At 45.2% G+C, this 21430-nt stretch overlaps 1 protein-coding gene across 1 annotated transcript in view; it reads right to left on the bottom strand.

Annotated features, from left to right (window-relative positions):
- Window positions 1-21430, bottom strand: part of VWA3A (von Willebrand factor A domain containing 3A) — a 148098-nt gene that overhangs the window by 63214 nt on the left and 63454 nt on the right. Inside the window, exons 20-23 of the mRNA XM_044304340.1 lie at window positions 20791-20962; window positions 12830-12900; window positions 4540-4695; window positions 2386-2476 (exon numbers count right to left, since the gene is read on the bottom strand). Of these exons, the coding sequence (XP_044160275.1) occupies window positions 2386-2476; window positions 4540-4695; window positions 12830-12900; window positions 20791-20962 (490 nt within the window). The remainder of the gene's footprint in view (window positions 1-2385; window positions 2477-4539; window positions 4696-12829; window positions 12901-20790; window positions 20963-21430) is intronic.

The following is a 21430-nucleotide window of genomic DNA, read 5'->3' as shown; positions in this document are numbered from 1 at the left end:
TGCCAGTTGCCCAGTAATTCCTTCCAGTTTTCCCAGGGTTGAAGTATCTCACCCTGATACTTACACATTTGGTAAGGTCGTGTCTGGTATTTTCTGTTGCTCGTTCGCCAGGTCTCATGCATACCCAGATTCTACAGGTTCATTTCTGTTTAGTATACACCTCTCGGTTTTCCATGGGGCCTATTGCCATGAAAGACATCCTGGGTTTTCAGTCCAGGTCCCCACAGCAATTTTATGGTCCTTGTTATCTGGAAGTACCTTCCGCACATCATCTTCAGTCTTCAGACATGCTTATCCTTCTTGTGGATATTATGTGCTGCTATCCACATCTTCTGAAGCCTCTCATCGTTTAACTGGGTTTTTGCTCTTTTTGCCAAGTCTCGCTCTTTGGCTGGCCTTCCTAGTTCATGCTCTTCCTGTCCATTCAGGGTTCCTGTGCATCCTTTCCCCATATTTCTGTGCGGGGCCTTATGACCAGCCTTAGATTTGTTCTAGTCTTTTATTCCCTCCCCATGGTACTGCTTTGGAACGTCCTATGGTCTCCTGTGTCCCCCAATGATACGAGCGAGAAAATAGGATTTTTTGTGCTTACCTGTAAAATCCTTTACTCGCCGAGTTCATTGGGGGACACAGCACCCACCCAATAAGTTCATTGCTGGTTCTTTTTGGTGGGTCCCACCTGTTCTTAGTTCTGACCCGTCTCCAGCTCTCCTTCATACAATTGGTTTCTGTTGGCTGCTCCTGCTGTTTTTGTACAAACTGATATATGGGATATAGCTGAGAGGAGCTAACACTTTTTTTGCCTAGTATTGCCTCCTAGTGGCAGCAGCAGGTATACCCATGGTCTTCTGTGTCCTCCAATGAACTCAGCGAGAAAAGGATTTTACAGATAAGCACAAAAAATCCATATTTTTTTTGTAGAGCTTATATTAAAGTTTGTGCATATCACCTTTTCCCTTGTCTGTTTTTTTTTTATTCTGTGATTATCCACATATTTTTTTCAGGTTTGTTTTTATTTCGATAATCTGGTCTTTCTGAATGTTGTATTTATATGATGAGAGTGCCTGATTTTTTTTTTTTTTTTTTTTGCTATGACCTAAGCTATTATTCATGAACCATTCACTGTAACTTGCTATATTTCTATATTGTTGAGTACCAATAAAGCCTGATTTACCCTAAATAACTGTAGGCTCTACACACGTTTATTTCACAGGGAGAAGTGTCTGGCTATAGCTTATTTGCTATGGACACAAAGGATTAGGTACGCTGAAATGTAACATGCCCAATCCAACGTGTTGTCAGAGGAGAGTTGGTCGATCCCACCACAGTTTCGGAATATGTCATCTAATCTGTATGTCACCTATAGTATTTGATCTGCCTCCCTTCTTGCCCTGCATCAGTACAGAATAGGTCACTGGTTAGCTGGGTGCTAGCTACAGATTGGTGTCCTCTACTCATGTTTAAACCAGTTTTGTGGCACTCAGCACATAGCTGGTGTACATCTGCTTTTATGTCGGAGTTACAGAAGCAGCGTAGAATGTTCTGCTTTGCTGTTTGTGTAGCTTCCATTAACTATAATGGGAGTTGCAAAAACAGCAGAGCGCTGGCCCACTTGGCTGTTTCTGTAAATCTAACCACCTGTGGCCGGCGCTTAGTCCCATCTCGCGGTAGATATGATGAGATGGGACAACTCCTTTCATTTTCAAGACTGTGGTAGACTCAGGATTCATATTAGTTCTGTAATGAAATGATCCTCAATAAAGAAGTAATGCTAGTCACTAGGGTCATTGCTATGTACAAAATCTGTATTCTTCTAGTAATGCAGTTACATTTGTATTAGTATATGCAAGATGCAAGAAAATATTACATAAATACAGAACAAAATACAAAGACAGAATTGTCCATATTTGGTGTCCATTATTAACTCTAACTCTATGCCCTTTATGTTTGTTAGAAAACATTTATCACAAGTGTCTATGAATTACTCTAAGTCACTCTTCTAGAAAATAAACTAGACATCTAAATGTTTTCCACAGTAATAATACTTAAAGGGGTTATCCAATCCCTATAATGACCCCCATAATGCTCGGGCCCCTCCTCTAGAGCATACTTATCTGCTCCCCGGCACCCGCGTCACTCCGCATGCCTGCACGGCCATCGCTGCATCTCCCCATCGCGCGGATCAAAACATCTGGCGACAGGGGGAGCACTCAATAGCAAGCCGCGGCGATAACCAGCCTCCCTAGCAGCTAGGGAGTTGCAGCGGCGGCCGTGCAGGGATGCGGCGTGATGCTGGGAGCAGGGGAGTATGCTTATGGGGGTCATTATAGGGAATGGATAACCCCTTTAATATTCTGTAATACCAGTACCCGGGGAAATAAATACCTGGAGGAATATCAGCCTTGGCACTATTTGGTCGCCACATCAATGCTTTCATGTTGGCATCCTTCTTTCCTTCGTCCTCATCTCTAATACCCTGGAAATCAGAGTTAATATGCTGGCTTTTAGAGCATAATGAATATATGTACTATTAACCACTGACATTGGCATAGGCTTTAAACAGAGTCTGTTACCAGGATATTCACTGTTACAACAGGCACTATGTCTTGGAGGGCTACCTCAGCTTAATGTAATGATACCCTTCACTTAGTGATCTATTGTGTTATTCTGGAGAAAAAGTACTTTGAATCCCTATACAAATGGACACTTAGGTTCAAGGGTGGGCCCAAGCCACTCTGTGCACCCTTCCTCCTCCTGCTACGTCTGCCAGTTCCTCCCTCTCCATCTTGATTGACAGATCCACTAATCCTATATAAGAGAGGGAGGGACTGGCAGAGGCAGTAGGAGGAGCAAGGTTGCTCAGAGTGGCTTAGGTCCGCCCTCAGTGCACTCATCTGCTCATTTGAATATGGATAAATAGTACTTTTTCTGCAGAATGAAGCAACGGATCGCTAAGTGAAAATTATAATACATTCAGCTAATCTACAAGGCATTGTACCTGGTTTAACAGTAAAATTTCATGGTGACAGATTCCCTTTAACCCGTTGGGTTGAGCTGAATTCATGAGGCAGAAGTAACATGTGGATGTTTCTAAAGGTTTACATTAGGGAATGCTATATACTAAAGATCCATCCATATCTGCAGGGAAATCTATTATATGATGGGCATGATGTAGATTTGAAACAGCGTGCTCGTTTTTAAGTATGAAAAATATATGCAGCCTGTGGATGAAAATGGTGAAATCTCATCCACCTGCCTTGTACTGTAGTCTGCTGTAGATTTTACCTGCGTAAATCCGCTGAAAATCCACCACATAAGAATTCACCCTTAGGCTATGGTCACATGGCTTTAGTTTCGTATAGATTTAAGCAAGTATTCCCTGCCAAAATCCATATAAGAAACAGCGGCAAATCTGCATCCCACTGCTTCCAATGGGAATCCGTGTTGTGTTAGCGTTCATCTGGAGAGTGTCTGCACATAGAATAGCCCCACTGAATGGGGCTAACCCATGGTCGGAACCGTGGAATGACAAACTACAAATCCAGGGCAGAAATCTGTTGGTCATCCTCAGAATTTTGCCATGGATTCCAACGGTAAAGAAATATAAGTTAGATTTTTTTAACTGTGTGAATATACCCTTATAGGTAGGTGGTGCAATGTGAGCGAATTTCTGCCTGTTTCCAGGCTTTGAGTAACATCGCCTCTTTACTACATAGACTGGCCAGGATCAGGGATTTCCTGCAAACTCTGCATCTAGGAAATATATAGCACCTGCAGATTTAGGCTTCATGCACACGACCGTATGTATTTTGCAGTCCGCAAAAAACGGATCCGCAAAAAATACGAATGACGTCAGTGTGCATTCCGTATTTTGTGGAACGAAACAGCTGGCCCCTAATAGAACAGTACTATCCTTGTGTGTAATGCGGACAATAATAGGACATGTTCTATTTTTTTTTTGCGGAACGGAAATATGGACATACGGAAACAGAATGCACACGCAGTAACTTCCATTTTTTATTTTGCGGACCCATTGAAATGAAAGGTTCCATATACGCAAAAAAAACGAACGGACACTGAAAGATAATACTTTCGTGTGCATGAGGTCTTAACCATTTGGGCACCTCTTTGAAAAGTACAAGTTTAAAATCCCACTGTCCTTTAGGGTCCATTCACACGTCCGCAGAATGGGTCCGCATCCGTTCCGCAAATTGCAGAACGGTTGCGGACACATTCATTCTCTATGAGGCAGGAATGTATGTGGACAGCACACAGTGTGCTGTCCGCATCTGCATTTCCGGAGTGCGCCCCCGATCTTCCGGTCCGCAGCTCCAGAAAAATATAGAACATGTTCTATTCTTGTCCGCAATTGCAGTTCTTTGGGGGTGTCAGCCGGGTGTATTGTGGATCCGCAATTTGCGGATCTGCAATACACTACGGACGTGTGAATGGACCCTAAGATGTACTTTAATAAAAGTACTGTCCGAAAACAAACTCCCTAATATACAGATGGTACCTATATGACAAAATGCTACTAACCATTCTAGCAAGCGTCAGAGCTGTTGGTTTTGGTAGAGGGAGTTTTTTCGGTTTCTGCTTCTCTTTTTCATACAAAACTGCAGGAGCGTCTGCAGGAGTAAGGCTTTCATCTTTAGTCCCCGTGCGATATTTTAATGATTCCACCAAGTAGGCACACTGCAAAAAGAAAAATACAATTTTTGCTAAAACAGGTTTCAACTTTTATGGAAGTAGTGCATCAACGAGGCTCCAGTCACATCTGTGTCGTGGTTTCCATTATAAAGGGAAACTCCTGCAGTGCAAGATCCATCACATGACAAACATTGGTGCTTCTTCCTATCAAAAACTACGGAGACACTGGACAGAGCTTTTGACATGAGTGGGTACAGAGCTTTAAAACATGGACTTTACCAATATGTGATGAAAATTCATACTAGTAATATACAAGCAGCATTCTCACTACTCAGGCAACGTGACCAAGAGTGTTTCTAAATTGTGCAGTCTCACAGTGGCCCTTGTTCTTACCAGCTGATCATTTTATTTCTATGACCATCAAAACCTACAACTTAGGCTGACCGAGCTCGATGGCGGCTGCTTGTTAGCAGAGCTCTCGCCACCAGACCCTGTCTTAGCCTTTATCACAGCTCTACTCTGTATCCGGTATGAAGATCCAATCGAAGGAATGTATGCTGAATAACCCAGGGCATAGAGAGGACCTGAGCCCGAAGTCAGAAATGTATAAATTCCTTAATAAAGCGGTTTCACAGCAGCCGACACGTACCGCTAAGATGGCGCCGAAACAGCATGTCGCGGCCTCATGCGAACCTGCACCACAGGAGTCTCTGACACTAGAGAGGAGACTGCCTGCAGCGAATACAGCTCCCAGCATGGCGATGAGGGGTCTAATCTCACCAGGGAGTTCCTAGAAGGAGCACTGCAACGAGCGCTAGCTCCGTTAGCTGCCGACTTGGCGTCCATCAAAACGGACATTCACCATATCGGTGATCGGGTGGAAACGCTTGAGCAGTCACAAGACGCCATACTCACGTTTAACGCAGCGGTTAAAGACTCCTTGCTCTCTCATGCCAGAGCTATGAACACTCTCCTATTGCAGATGGAGGATCAGGAGAACAGAAACAGACGGAGGAACATCAGGCTCAGAGGCTTACCGGAAGCTGAAGAAAAGGAGGACTTATTCAAGGTAATGGACTCCCTCTTCCAAGTGTTGCTGGGCCCAGAACAAGCAGCCCACGTTACGGTAGAGAGGGTACATAGGGCGCTGAAGCCTAAACCGGCATCCCGTGACAACCCCAGAGATATAATATGTGGTATCCTGAGCTACAGGGATACTGAATTGATTACACAAGCTGCTAGAAAGAGGGGCAAGATAAAATTCCAGGGGTCCAGTGTACAGATCTCCCAAGACCTGGCAGCCTCTACTTTGCAAAAGCGGAGATTGTTAAAGCCTCTCACTGACCTCCTACGCACCGCAAAATTCCCATACAGGTGGCTTTTTCCGTTCGGGATCCTGATCACGGCTGGGAACCGTCGCATAACTGTTCGCACCCCGGATGATTTACCCCCAGTCTGGGAAGCGCTGCAGCTTTCGCCGGTAGAGATCCCTTCCTGGCTACCTGTGCCACCTATGGAGGACTTACCACCGCTTCCTTCGGTGTCGAAATGGATGCGACCAAAACCTCAAAGATCCGGCAAGAACAAAAGAGCCTGGTCCCAGGGAGCACCAGACTGAGGGTTTGATTCATGGGTTATTGCCCTCATTTGGCCTATAGTGTCATCACTCCTGGGTCGTTCTGTTATAGCGGCTGACTCTTATAAATGTTCAAATTTCGCTTATAGCTTACTGCACAAAAGCCGCTGTGGTACCTTACATCTTTTATATATTTCCAGAAGTGTTCCTTCCTATCTGAAAAAAGAGCACATCAGAGTAGTACAGCAGTTTTTTTTATATTATGGCAAGCGAGGCTGAAGGTAGGGGTTCTGGGCTGGTTGGGATGCACATGTCATTTACATGTGTAATTTTACCTTTCCTCCCCCCAGCAGAAAATTCCGAATTTGTCAGGAATTGACATATAGTTATTTTATGTTCTATGGTTTTGATAGTTTGGTTATGTACATCCTTGCTACCTGGTCAGATGTCCGTTCTCAACTCGTGACGTTAGGTCAAATTTCTAATGGCTCCACTAACGCTATGCTTATCCACTTTTAATGTGCATGGGTGTAATAATCCAATGAAACGCAGTAGAATATTCCAGGTTCTTAAAAACATGGCAGCTGACATTGTACTCCTCCAGGAGACCCATTTCTCTGAGTCACATGTACCTAACCTTACTAATTCCCCTTTTAATGTCTGGTACCACGCCACCTCCAGCAGCTCTGCAGCCAGGGGTGTCAGTGTTGGTTTTAGGCGAGGTGTCCCTTTTACGCTGCACTCAGAGGTGAAGGATCCGGACGGTAGATACCTTTTCTTGAGGGGAGAGCTAGGCCACCACGCTGTCACATTATGTAATATATATGCGCCAAACATAAAACCGGCTAACTGGCTGAAAGATGTATTGGGTAAGATTGGGGCTTTTGCTTCTGGTATCCTTTTAATAGGCGGGGACTTAAATCTCACTCTGAACCCGTTACTAGATGCCTCTACGTGAAAATCAGCCATCTCTTTTCGCGCGCTGAAATCAGTACAGTCACACCTTAGAAACCTTAACCTTAGTGATGTTTGGAGGTCGGTGCATGGTGACAGGCGTGATTATACGTTTTACTCCAACCCCCACAAGTCATATCAGAGGTTGGATTACCTTCTTATTTCTGACAGATGTCTATCTGAGGTACGATCTTCCACGATTCACAATATCACGGTCTCTGACCATGCACCGGTCTCCTTCGTTCTTAATTTTCCTGACTTGTGTGGTAGAGAATGGACCTGGAGATTGAACCATACTCTCCTGGATTCTAGCTCTCAGGTGCTATCTATATCCCAAAAGCTAGAAGAATATTTTAACATTAACGTTGATGCCAGTACGCCTAGTACCATAGTCTGGGAGGCACATAAGGCGGTGATTAGAGGAGAATTTATTGCGCTTGGCTCCCATATAAAAAAGAGTCGAATGTGTAAAATGGCTGACCTGCTATCCCGTATTGCTATACTTGAAATGTCCCACAAGCGTTCACTTGCTTTGAGGGATTTGGAGGAATTGAAGGTCCTAAGGCAGGAACTTAAAGAGTTACTAAATACTAAAGCGTCTAAGGCCTATATGAGGGTTAGGCATAAACAGTATGTCCACGGTAATAGGGGGGGAAAACTCATGTCAGCGCTTATTAAAAAACGAGATGATCGGGTTTTCATTAAGCGCATGAAAATGCAAGAGGGGCCCACCACCACTGACACTAAAATGATCTCAAGGGTTTTTAGGGATTATTATCATGCTCTATACAACCTTAGGCCTGAGGAATCTAAGGAGGTGAAGTCAGCAAGAGATAGAGACATAGAGACTTTCTTGAAGCACTTGACCCTTCCGGTTCTTGAAGGCCCCTCTAGATTGTCCTTGTTGGCTCCGGTTACTCTGGAGGAGGTGAAGAGAGTTCTTAACTCTACGCCGTCCGGAAAAAGCCCTGGCCCGGATGGGCTTGCAGTGGCTTATTATAAGAAATTTTTCCCGGTCTTGGGCCCGCAATTGGTGATTCTTTTCAATGCACTACTAAATGGATCTCCTCTGCCTAAACAGGCGTTGGAAGCCCATATTGTTGTCCTGCCAAAACCAGGTAAGGACTTAGAAGCCCCATCCAGCTACAGACCAATCTCTCTGCTGAACGCAGATGTGAAATTATGGGCTAAACTCTTAGCCAACAGACTCTCCCCCTTGCTGCCAGGGATAGTTTCCCCTGAACAGTCTGGTTTTGTGGGGGGTAGGGAGTGCAGGGACAGCACCTTTCGGGTATTACAGGCCCAACAATTTGCTCTGAAACATGGGAAGAAGCTTGTGTTCCTTAGTACAGACGCAGAAAAGGCGTTCGATAGAGTCGACTGGAATTATATGAAAGCCACTCTGTTGAAATTTGGCCTTCCACCTCAGTTTGTAGAAGCGGTGCTGTCCCTGTACTCGACCCCTTCCGCAAAAGTCCAGGTTAATGGCATACTATCACCCGCTTTTAAGATCTCTAACGGAACCAGACAAGGGTGCCCTTTGTCGCCCACATTATTTATATTATGCTTGGAGACGTTTATTCAAGCTTTACGGCAGGATCCTGCTATCGAAGGCTTGAGGGTGGGGAAAGATGTCCATACTGTTGCCGCGTTTGCGGACGATATGCTTCTTTTTTTAACAAAACCCGAAGAGGCGTTGCCCGCTCTCCTAAAACAACTAGACAGATATGGCGTATTATCCAACTTTAAAATCAACCTATCTAAGTGCATTGCCTTAGGTATTAACATCCCTCGTTCGGTGTCGAAGTCACTTGAGAGGGATTTTCCTTTTCAATGGCACGATTCTCATATCACGTATTTAGGTATTAAAGTGACAAAGAACCCCAATCAACTATTTCACCAGAACTACCCCCCATTGCTTGCAGACATCAGGCAACAGTTGAAGGACATAAAAATCCCTTTTTTGTCCTGGATAGGGAGGAAAAATCTGCTAAAAACCTATATCTTACCTAAACTATTATATACTATGCAAACACTGCCAATCCCACTTCCTCAATCTTTCTTTGCAAAGGTTCGCAGCCTTTTCTCCTCTTTTGTTTGGAGTAATCATAGAGCTAGGTTAGCATATAAAATCTTAGCTAAACCCATATCTAGGGGAGGTTTTGGGCTTCCTGACATGGCCACAATAAGGCTATTCAAATGAGGCTGCACTCTGAAATTAGCAATCTTATGTCGAATAAATTGGGATGCAAGATAGCTAGACATTTATTAGGCCCTAGGGGCTTGGCGAATCTGTGGGATCCCAAATTGGTGATGAGGGGTAGTAATAACCGAGAGAACCTAGATCCTCTGGGAGGAGTGTTGGCTGTATGGTCTAAGATGTCAGTAATCATCCGCCCTTCTCCCTGCTTGTCTCCATTTACACCCATATGTTATGTGCCTTACTTAGTGGTGAGTGGTTTTCAGGACGACCTGGGACTTTGGACGGCAGTGGGCACTGGAGCAATAGGAGATATATTGCAACAGCGGAAGGTCCCTCCCATTCATGACCTTAAGTCAAGGTTTCCACATATTCCATGGTCATCCCTACATTATTCACAATTCCGGAAAATATGTAACCTATACTTAGCGTGCACACCTGACCGTCTTGACCCCTCCTGGTATGACCCGATTTTGCTCCAACAGACAAATAAGAAGGGGATCATCTCTAAGATATACAATAAGGTCCTAGATAGTGAAGAGCCCACTAGGCCCCGTTTTATCTCCCAATGGGAAAAGGATTTGGGCACCACCTTTGACACTGGCATGGTGGACAGGATCCTGTGTCATTCCCATGGATATTCTAGGTGCATACGGATACAGGAAAATTCCTATAAACTGGTTACTAGGTGGTATAACACGCCGGTCAAACTTCATACCATGGACCCCTCCCAGTCAGACAGGTGCTGGAGATGCAAGGAAGCAAAAGGAACTCTATTACACATCTGGTGGGATTGTCACTTGATCACCCCATTCTGGGATAAGATCTCTAAACAAATTCAGGAGATATGTATTTCTTCCTCTCCACTTACCCCTATAGGGGTCTTTCTTAACTTGCCTAGCATCCATTTTAAATTAACGAAACACTCACTGCTGGCATCATTAGTTGCAGCGGCGAAACTTTTAATTCCAAGGTATTGGCTTTCCAATAAGGTACCGTCACTGACAGATTGGATTGATAAAGTACAAGAGATACGCCAACTGGAAGAAATGTCTAGTTGGAGCTCTCTGTCCCATGACAATTTTTTGAAGGTGTGGGCTCCATGGTTGAAGTGGCAAACTAGTAATTGTACTGTTAATTGTACTAGGGGCTCTGTGACTCCTCAACCAAGTAGCTGAAATGGAACTAGCACGGCTTGCCTGTCATCCCCCTCTGGTCAACTAGTATTGGATTTAGTAGCCCGTTGCTGCTGGTATAAACATATCCGGGGACTGTATAGTTCCACAGTTGTTGCTTGTGAACTGGGAAGGTACCTGATTAGCCACAAATCGGGGGGGCTGAACGGTATACCGGGGAATATGATGAAAGGCGTTGGCTGACCTAATAGTCACGAGATAAATATATGTATGTATATACTTACATGTATGTATACTTGCATGAGTTGTATTACTCAATTATCACATTTGTCATTGCTTAATGTAATTATCACACAGGTCTATGCGACATGTCTGTATCAGAACAAGGATGTATCTTATTAGTATTGTTCAAATTTAATGTTTTTGTGCAATTTGTCATTGCTGAAAAAATAATAAACAGAGATTTGTTAAAAAAAAAAAACTACAACTTAGGGCTCGTTCACACGAACGTGTGAAGCCCGTGCCGTGCTGTGGACCACAAATTGCGGTCCGCAATTCACGGGCACCGTCCATGGGGCAGGCGCATGGGGATCGCAAAAAGATAGAGTAAGTTCCGCAAAAAGATAGAGTAAGTTCTTCCGTAGTGTTCCGTTCCGCATCTCCGGATTTGTGGACCCATTGAAATTAATGGGTCCGCATCCGTGATGCGGAATGGCCACGGAACGTTGCATGTGTATTGCGGATCCGCAAATGAAGTCTGCAATACGGCAACGGGCATCAGACGCCCTTAGGCCTCTTGAACACGACCGTACAGCTTTTTCAGTTTTTTGCGGTCCGCAAAAAATACGGATATCGTCCTTGTGCATTACGTTTTTAGCTGAACAGCTGGCCCCTGATAGAACAGTACTATCCTTGTCCGTTATGCGGACAATAATAGGACATGTTCTATCTTTGAACCGAAACGGAAGGCATATGGAGTACCTTCCTTTCTTTTTTTTTTTTTGCGGATCCATTGATTGAATGGTTCCGTGTACAGTTCGTATACGGAACGCAAAAAAAACGGAAAGTAAACAAAAAAATAAAAATGTGTGTGCAAGAGGCATTAGGCGATACAGATTGCATCAGGATCCGTACAGAAAAAAACTAATGGTTTTGCAGGCAAGGTCAATCAGTTTTTTCTGTGATTGCATTCAGTGTGTGCATTTTTTCCCATCCGGATTGCATGCGTTTTTCACAAGTGTGAAGAAAAACAGAAGACTAACAATCTACTTCTCCCAGCAACCATCAGTAAAAAACACCTTGCATCCGGATACCTTCCATTTTTCACGCCAGCCCCATTCACTTCTATGGAGCCAGGGCTACGTGAAAAACACATAATATAGAACAGGCTGTGATTTTTCCTGAACGAAGAGATGGTTCGTGAAAAACATACACAGACTCATGTACACAGACACATTGAAATGAATGGGTCAGGATTCAGTCCAGATGCTATGCGTTTGCAATTTGAAAACTCTCTCGTGTGAAAGAGGCCTTAGATCACATAAAAGTAAGGATGCCCCAACAGCCCGCAGTTACAGATGAATGTGTAACCCCATAGCATTGTGCTTCAATATTAGGCTACATTCACACGACCGTATTTTTGGCTCCGCATCCGTTCCGCAATTTTGCCGAACGGGTGCGGACCCATTCATTTCAATGGGGCCGCAAAAGATGCGCACAGCACACAATGTGCTGTCCGCATCCGTAGATCCATTCCACGGCCCCGCAAAAAAGATAGAGCATGTCCTATCCTTGTCCGCAATCGCGAACAAGAATGATCATTTCTATCATAGGGCCGGCTACATTCACACGGCCGGTATCCGTGTTTTGAAGATCCGCAATTTGCGCAGCCTTCACAGCCGAGGACCAGGAAGCGGTGAGTACAGAACCTTCACCGGTTCCTGGTCCTCTGGTACTAATGAGCGCTTCTATAATGAAAGTGCTCATTAGTATTCACCCGATAGGACGCAGGGGCATTTTCTCTGGCGGGGCGGGGGGGGGGGGGGAGTGCGTCTTATGGGGCGAAAAATACGGTACTTTTCTCCAGAGTGAAAAGTATTACTAAGTGAAAGGTATCATTACATTCAGCTGAGCTAGCCCTACAAGGCGATGTGCCTGGTTTAACAGATTATTTCTTTGTGACAGGATTTTCCAGTAAATTTCTAAAAATTCATGCAAAAGAAAGTTGATTCATCAAATTTTGTTGGCATCGTCTATAAGAAGTCATCCTCTGGCTCGGCTGTTAATTATAAGCGGATATAAGACTTTAAATACCTTTTTAGAGAAGTTAACTGCTTTCTCCATCTCAGAAACAAGTGAACTTATGTCATCACTTTCAATCACACCTATAAAAAAAGTACAAAAATGCAGTTAAAACGTCATTACGCCTGGCCCTGCCAATCAGAGTGCAGAGGGTGGGGCCACTGCAGAGAGAGCAGGGTCTCTACATGTAAGAGTCCATTCACACCTCCGTAGTGTATTGCGGATCTGCAATACACCAGGCCGGCACCCCTATAGAAATGCCTATTCTTGTCCGCTATTGCGGACAAGAACAGGACATGTTCTATTTTTTTCGGGAGCCGTGGATCGGAAATGCGGACAGCATAATGTGTGCTGTCCACATCCTTTCAGTCCCCATTGAGAATGAATGGGTCTGCACCCGTTCTGCAGAATTGTGGAACGGATGCGGACCCATTCTACAGACGTGTGAATGGACCCTTACCCTGGTTTCACACCTAAGCGTTTCTCAAACGCGCGTTTCTATGCGCGTTTTTGTCGCGCGTTTTTATGCGCGTTTTTTGTAATAGTAAACGCGCGTTTGACGCGCGTTTGAGTGATTGACAGCAGTGTTGTCCAAAGAGTCTATGGCCCAAACGCGCGTCAAACGCCCCCAAAAAAAGCTCCTGTACTTGTTTAAGCGTCGGGCGTTTTACAGCGCGTTCAAACGCGCTGTAAAACGCGAAAATGTGAACCAGCCCCATAGGGAAGCATTGGTTTTCATGTGTTGCGCGTTTTACAGCGCGTAGGAACGCGCTGTAAAACGCTCAAGTGTGAACTTAGGGTTATGGTAAGGCCCCATTGCTCCAAGAGGTTAATTTGCATATAATAAAACATTATTTTTCTCAGTAATGCGGGCACATATGAACATGGGACTAACACAGATGCCTTCAGCTTCCAAGCGCACATGCAACAGGTCAGCCAGTGTCATAGATACAAATCTGCTGACAGATGTCTTTCAAAGGCTATGTGCACCTTTGGAGGAAATTTTTGATTATGATTGCATTTTACTGATTTGTGGCCAAAAATCTTATTTTCAATTGGACTTTATAAAAAATATTGAGCCAAGGGTCACAAAGGGTTAACTGTATTCCTAACTGTGTGACTGGTACTTTCACCTTCACTTTGTGTCGATCATCTAATAAACCTCTAAACTACTAAGAGGTCATAAACACTTATTTAAGCCACATTCTTATCAGTAAGGCTACTTTCACACTTGCGTTTTGGGCGGATCCGTCATGGATCAGCAAAAACGGATCCGTTACAATAATACAACCGCATGCATCTGTCATGAATGGATCTGTTTATATTATCTGTAACATAGCCACGACGGATTCGTCATGAACTCCATTGACAGTCAATGGGAGACGTATCTGTTTTTGTCACAACCAGACAGCTGAGAAGCTCTGACAGAGGCTTTTCAGAACCTCCCCCTTGAGTTTCTGTGTTGTGGTATTCAGCTCCTCCTCTCGTTAGTCTCTCTCAGCTGTCATGTGTTGGACTAATGGCTTCCCTTTAAATTCTTCCCCAGAATGCTTTTCTGGGCGGCTTATATTTCTTCCTGGAGTATGTGTGCATGCCGAGCTGGTTCTCCTCTCCTCTACTAAGTTAAGTGTTAACTGTTATCTGTTATTTTCTGTTTGTTGGATCCCAGGTGATCCTGACTCCCTCCGTGTCTGGTGTAGGGAGCCGGTGGTCGTGTCCCCTCACTATTGTAGGGTGCTCAGGGCCTATATAGTCAAGGTACGTGGATATGCATACCTCCACCATTTGGATCTATGCATAGGCTGAGCAGCCAGGGAAAGTGCCAGGTCTTCTACAGGGGTCTCCCTTTTGTTCCTTAGCTTTTGGATCCAGCGAGTTATTTATACATGTTGTTTTGCATTGTTTCCTGTACACATTCCGTGACATTATAAGCCGCCATAACCGTCTCAAGCATGGATCCGGTTTCACTTTTGGCTGAACGCCTTCAGGGTCTTTCATTGGAGGTAGCTGATCTCCGCAGGACTTGTTCTCAGCTTCAAGTGACCGGTTCAGCTGGCGTTCATGGAGTTTGTTCTGAGCCTAAGATCTCGCTCCCGGATACGTTTTCCGGGGGTAGTGAGAATTTTGTGCGTTTTAGAGAGGCTTGCAAACTCCATTTTCGCCTTCTTCCCCATTCTTCTGGTGATGAGGAACGGAGGGTGGGGATCATTATATCGCTGCTCAGGGGTAATGCTCAGTCCTGGGCCTTTTCGCTGCCGGAGGGGGCACGGCCCCTCCGTTCAGTGGAGGAATTCTTTTTAGCCCTGGGTCAGATATATGATGATCCGGATCGTATTGCTCTGGCTGAGTCTAAACTACGTCTATTATGCCAGGGTAAACAATCCGCAGAAATATACTGCTCAGAATTTCGGAGATGGGCAGCTGATACTGGTTGGAATGATGCTGCACTCCGAAGTCAATTTTGCCATGGTCTTTCAGAGGGATTGAAAGATGCATTTGCCTTTCATGAAAGGCCTATTTCTTTGGACTCTGCTATGTCTCAGGCCGTTCGTATTGACAGGCGTCTTAGAGAGAGAGGAGAGATCTCTCCTCCCTGTCATACTCGGTCCCAGGACTGTGCAGCGGTCCCATTCTGTGCGCAGGGGTCTCAGTCGCTGTCGGCCCCTTCTGAGCAGGAGCCCATGCAGCTGGGGTTGATTGCTTCTGACAATAGAAGATTCAGCTCGCATGGGAGGGTTTGTTTTTGTTGTGGAGGTATTAATCATTTGGCAAATATTTGTCCCTCTAGGAGATTCAGGCAGTTCTCTGGGTATAATAAAGAAACAAAGAGGAAAAAATCTTTTAAAGATGTTCCGTCTGTTACTATTGGCAGGGTTGAGGCGGAAATTGAAGGTTTTCCGTTTGCTTGTAGTTCCCGTTTTGTCCTGCCGGCTAGGGTGGCGCTAGAGAGCAAGAACATTTTTTGTGAGATTTTTGTGGATAGTGGAGCAGCGGTCAATCTCATTGATAATCAATTTGCGATAACTCATGGTTTCCAGGTGCGCACTTTGGGAAAGGATATTCCTGTGTTTGCTATCGACTCCGCTCCACTTTCTCAAAAATCATTAAAGGGCATAGTTCACAATATCCGTTTAATTGTGAGTGATGCTCATGTTGAGGATGTGTCATGTTTCGTCCTTAGCGGTTTACCCACCCCTCTGGTGTTAGGGCTGCCCTGGCTCACTAAGCATAACCCCACCATTGATTGGCAAGCGAGGCAAATAAATGGTTGGAGTGACTTTTGCAGAGAGAATTGCCTCATGACATCTGTTTCTGAGGTTGCTACTAAGACTGTACCATCTTTTCTCTCTGAATTTTCGGATGTCTTCTCTGAGAGTGGAGTTCAGGATTTGCCCCCGCACAGGGAGTACGATTGCCCTATTAATCTCATCCCAAACGCCAAGCTGCCTAAATCTCGTTTATACAATCTTTCCCAACCTGAAAGGGTCGCTATGCGTGCTTATATCTCTGAGAGTCTGAGAAAGGGACACATACGACCCTCGAAGTCACCTGTTGCCGCTGGTTTTTTCTTTGTCAAGAAGAAAGATGGTTCTTTAAGACCTTGTCTGGATTTCAGGGAGCTGAATAATATCACAATTCGTGACCCTTATCCGCTTCCTCTCATCCCGGTCCTATTTAACCAGGTTGTTGGGGCTAAAGTCTTTTCCAAATTAGATTTAAGAGGGGCATACAACCTGGTCAGGGTCAGAGAAGGGGACGAATGGAAGACGGCCTTCAATACCCCTGAGGGCCATTTTGAAAATTTGGTTATGCCTTTTGGTTTGATGAATGCCCCAGCTGTTTTTCAGCATTTCGTGAACAGCATTTTTTATCATTTAATGGGGAAATTTGTATTGGTGTATTTGGATGACATTTTGATTTTTTCTTCCGATTTCAAAACTCATAAGGAACATTTACGTCAGGTCTTGCTCATCCTGCGGGAGAATAAATTATATGCGAAACTGGAAAAATGTGTGTTTGCGGTTCCAGAAATTCAATTTCTGGGGTTTCTTCTCTCCCCTTCTGGTTTTCGCATGGACCCCGAGAAGGTCCGCGCTGTGCTTGAGTGGGAGCTTCCTGAGAATCAAAAGGCACTGATGCGTTTTTTGGGCTTTGCCAATTATTACAGGAAGTTCATTTTGAATTATTCTTCTATTGTTAAACCACTCACTGATATGACCAGAAAGGGGGTAGATTTTTCTTCTTGGTCAGTAGAGGCGCGTAAGGCTTTTTCTGATATCAAGGAGAGTTTTGCTTCCGCTCCCATCTTGGTGCAACCTGATGTTTCTTTACCCTTCATAGTTGAGGTTGATGCTTCTGAGGTGGGTGTGGGTGCGGTCTTGTCTCAGGGTTCCTCTCCTGCCAAATGGCGACCGTGTGCCTTTTTCTCGAAGAAACTCTCCTCCGCAGAGAGAAATTACGATGTGGGAGATAGGGAATTGTTGGCCATCAAGTTGGCTTTTGAGGAATGGCGCCATTGGCTAGAGGGAGCCAGACACCCCATTACCGTATTTACTGACCATAAAAATCTGGCCTACTTGGAGTCAGCCAAGCGTCTGAACCCGAGACAGGCCAGATGGTCGTTGTTCTTTTCTAGGTTTAATTTTGTTGTCACGTTCCGCCCTGGAGTTAAGAATGTGAAGGCAGATGCCCTGTCACGTTGTTTTCCGGGAGGCGGGAATTTTGAAGACCCGGGTCCCATTTTGGCTGAAGGTGTGGTGGTCTCTGCTCTTTTTCCTGAATTGGAGGCAGAGGTGCAGGCAGCCCAGTCAGAGGCTCCTGATCTTTGTCCTCCTGGGAGGTTGTTTGTGCCTCTCGCTTTAAGACACAAGATTTTTAAAGAACACCACGATACGGTCCTTGCTGGGCACCCGGGGGTAAGAGCCACACTGGATCTCATCGCTCGGAGATTCTGGTGGCCTGCGCTTCGTAAGTCGGTTGAGGGTTTTGTGGCAGCCTGCGAGACTTGCGCTCGTGCTAAAGTCCCTCATTCACGGCCATCAGGTCCTCTCCTTCCCTTACCCATTCCTTCCCGTCCTTGGACACATCTGTCCATGGACTTCATAACGGACCTGCCTCGTTCCTCGGGGAAGACTGTGATTCTGGTGGTGGTGGACCGTTTTAGCAAAATGGTGCATTTCATCCCTTTTCCTGGTTTGCCCAATGCTAAGACGCTGGCGCAGGCATTTGTTGATCACATTGTCAAATTGCACGGTATTCCTTCAGACATAGTCTCTGATAGGGGCACGCAGTTTGTTTCCAGATTCTGGAAGGCTTTCTGTTCTCGCTTGGGGGTTCGGTTGTCATTCTCTTCTGCTTTCCACCCGCAGTCAAATGGCCAGACAGAGCGCGTCAATCAGAATCTGGAGACATATCTGCGTTGTTTTGTGGCGGAGAATCAAGAGGATTGGTGTTCTTTTTTGTCCCTTGCTGAGTTTGCTTTAAATAACCGTCGTCAGGAGTCCTCTGATAAGTCACCATTTTTTGGTGCATATGGGTTTCATCCACAGTTTGGGACTTTCTCGGGAGAGGGGTCTTCTGGTTTACCTGATGAGGACAGATTCTCCTCGTCTTTGTCATCTATTTGGCAAAAGATTCAAGATAATCTAAAGAGCATGAGTGAGAGATATAAGCGTGTGGCTGATAAGAGACGTGTGCTTGGTCCGGACCTGAATGTTGGTGATCTGGTGTGGTTGTCTACCAAGAATATCAAATTGAAGGTTCCCTCCTGGAAGTTGGGTCCTAGGTTTATTGGGCCTTACAAAATCCTGTCTGTCATCAATCCTGTTGCATACCGTCTTGATCTTCCTCAGACTTGGAAGATCCATAATGTTTTTCATAAGTCCTTATTGAAACCTTATGTTCAACCCATTGTACCCTCGCCTTTGCCTCCTCCTCCGATTATGGTTGATGGGAATCTTGAATTTCAGGTCTCTAGGATTGTGGATTCTCGTCTTGTCCGCGGTTCTCTTCAGTACCTTGTTCAGTGGGAGGGGTATGGTCCTGAGGAGAGGATGTGGGTCCCAGTGACGGACATTAAGGCCTCTCGTCTCATCAGGGCTTTCCATAGGTCCCATCCTGAGAAGGTGGGTTCTGAGTGTCCGGAGTCCACTCCTAGAGGGAGGGGTACTGTCACAACCAGACAGCTGAGAAGCTCTGACAGAGGCTTTTCAGAACCTCCCCCTTGAGTTTCTGTGTTGTGGTATTCAGCTCCTCCTCTCGTTAGTCTCTCTCAGCTGTCATGTGTTGGACTAATGGCTTCCCTTTAAATTCTTCCCCAGAATGCTTTTCTGGGCGGCTTATATTTCTTCCTGGAGTATGTGTGCATGCCGAGCTGGTTCTCCTCTCCTCTACTAAGTTAAGTGTTAACTGTTATCTGTTATTTTCTGTTTGTTGGATCCCAGGTGATCCTGACTCCCTCCGTGTCTGGTGTAGGGAGCCGGTGGTCGTGTCCCCTCACTATTGTAGGGTGCTCAGGGCCTATATAGTCAAGGTACGTGGATATGCATACCTCCACCATTTGGATCTATGCATAGGCTGAGCAGCCAGGGAAAGTGCCAGGTCTTCTACAGGGGTCTCCCTTTTGTTCCTTAGCTTTTGGATCCAGCGAGTTATTTATACATGTTGTTTTGCATTGTTTCCTGTACACATTCCGTGACAGTTTTCTATTGTGCCAGATTGTGTCAGATAAAACGGATCCGTCCCTATTGACTTACATTGTGTTCCAGGACGGATCCGTTTGGCTCTGCTTTGTCAGGCAGACTGTCAGGCAGACAGCAAAACGCTGCAGGCAGCGTTTTGGTGTCCGCCTCCAGAGCGGAATGGTGACTGAACGGAGGCAAACTGAAGCATTCTGAGCGAATCCTTTTCCATTCAGAATGCATTAGGGCAAAACTGATCCGTTTTGGACCGCTCGTGAGAGCCCTAAACGGATCTCACAAATGGAAAGCCAAAACATGAGTGTGAAAGTAGCCCAAGATAAGAACTGAGCTATAATGAGTGTATATAATGTCAGAGAGCAGAGATAAGGAGCCTGTCAGCTCCCCAGATGACGGAAAAGATAAAAAAAATCCACAGGCAGCTACTAAAGCATCTCAAGGATTCCATATTTTTAATAAGGACCAATTGAAAAAATTATTTTTAGCTCAAAATAAGTAAGATGCAATAATACAAAAAATGCCCCCAAAGGTGTCCTTAGCCTTTAAAGGGTTTCTACCACTTAGGTGTCACATATTTAGCTGTCAGACACTAGCGATCCGCTAGTGTCTGCTCTGGCCAACCATCCTAATATAATCTCTTTTGGGGCGGTGGTTTGGCTAAAAAAACTACTTTTATTAATATGCTAATGAGCCTCTAGGTGCTATGGGGGCGTCATTAGCACCTAGAGGCTCCGTCTACCTTTAGAAACTGCCGCCCCCAGCGCGTCCCTCCAGCCCGCCCATCTCCTCCTGAATGCGATCCTCCTTGTGAGCGCCTGTATTCGGCGCATGCGCAGTAAATGTCTGACAGCTTCCCTGCTCAGACATCTCCACTGCGCCTGTTCCTCGGAGCACTATGGCGTCATCGCGCAGGCGCAGTGGAGATGTCTGAGCAAGGAAGCGGTCAGACATTCACTGCGCATGTGCAGAATACATACGAGGATCGCATTCAGGAGGAGATGGGCGGGCTGGAGGGACGCGCTCGGCGGCGGCAGTTTCTGAAGGTAGACGGAGCCTCTAGGTGCTAATGACGCCCCCATAGCACCTAGAGGCTCATTAGCATATTAATAAAAGTAGTTTTTTTAGCCAAACCACCGCCCCAAAAGAGATTATATTAGGATGGTTGGCCAGAGCAGACACTAGCGGATCGCTAGTGTCTGACAGCCAAATATGTGACACCTAAGTGGTAGAAACCCTTTAAGTTTGAGAGGTCATAAGTAAGCATTGTGTTCTTACCTTTGTCATCAAACCAATGAAACCTTCCATTAGTGACATGAGCTAAGTCCTGTAGGACACAGACTGTGCCACCTCTGTCATTGTCACTGTGTTCACCGGTTGCAAATAGACAGACGTGGAGCTGCAGATCACACCCGCTGACAGCCTCTGACAGGTAGGCATGAACTGCATTCTGTAGAAGGAAGCTTTCTTAGTAATTAAATATATAATAGCCCCTGTGTCTGCTATATGGAGTGGGGGTCTCTTTGGTACTGATTTTATTTGATTATTTTTTGTAGTATAAATTATTAAAGGGGTTGTCCGAGTTATGGAAAAAAAAATATATAGAACTGTAATTCTGATGGGCAGCAATATATAACTGAGCTAAGCAAGTTTTAGGTAAGAAAAAATATATTTTTCCTCATTTTCCTGGTTCTCTTCGGGCCCTTTGTTTACCTACAATAACAACAATCTCTGCCCCTCCCCCTACTCTGCAAAGGGAGTGAATAAGTCTGCCCTGAGTGACATGTCTGCCTGTTGGGAGATTCAGCAGTATGTTGTATGTGTAGGACTACAGGTCCCAGCTGTGCAATGACACTGCTAATACACACAGGATCTTCCCCCCTACCTGTTGTGCAATGCTCTGCAGAACTCCTCTGTC

This window comes from Bufo gargarizans, chromosome 8 (assembly GCF_014858855.1).
Source record: "Bufo gargarizans isolate SCDJY-AF-19 chromosome 8, ASM1485885v1, whole genome shotgun sequence".
Taxonomy (NCBI): domain Eukaryota; kingdom Metazoa; phylum Chordata; class Amphibia; order Anura; family Bufonidae; genus Bufo; species Bufo gargarizans.
Note: the sequence above shows the minus strand (reverse complement) of the source record. Positions and strands in the feature narration are given on the sequence as shown.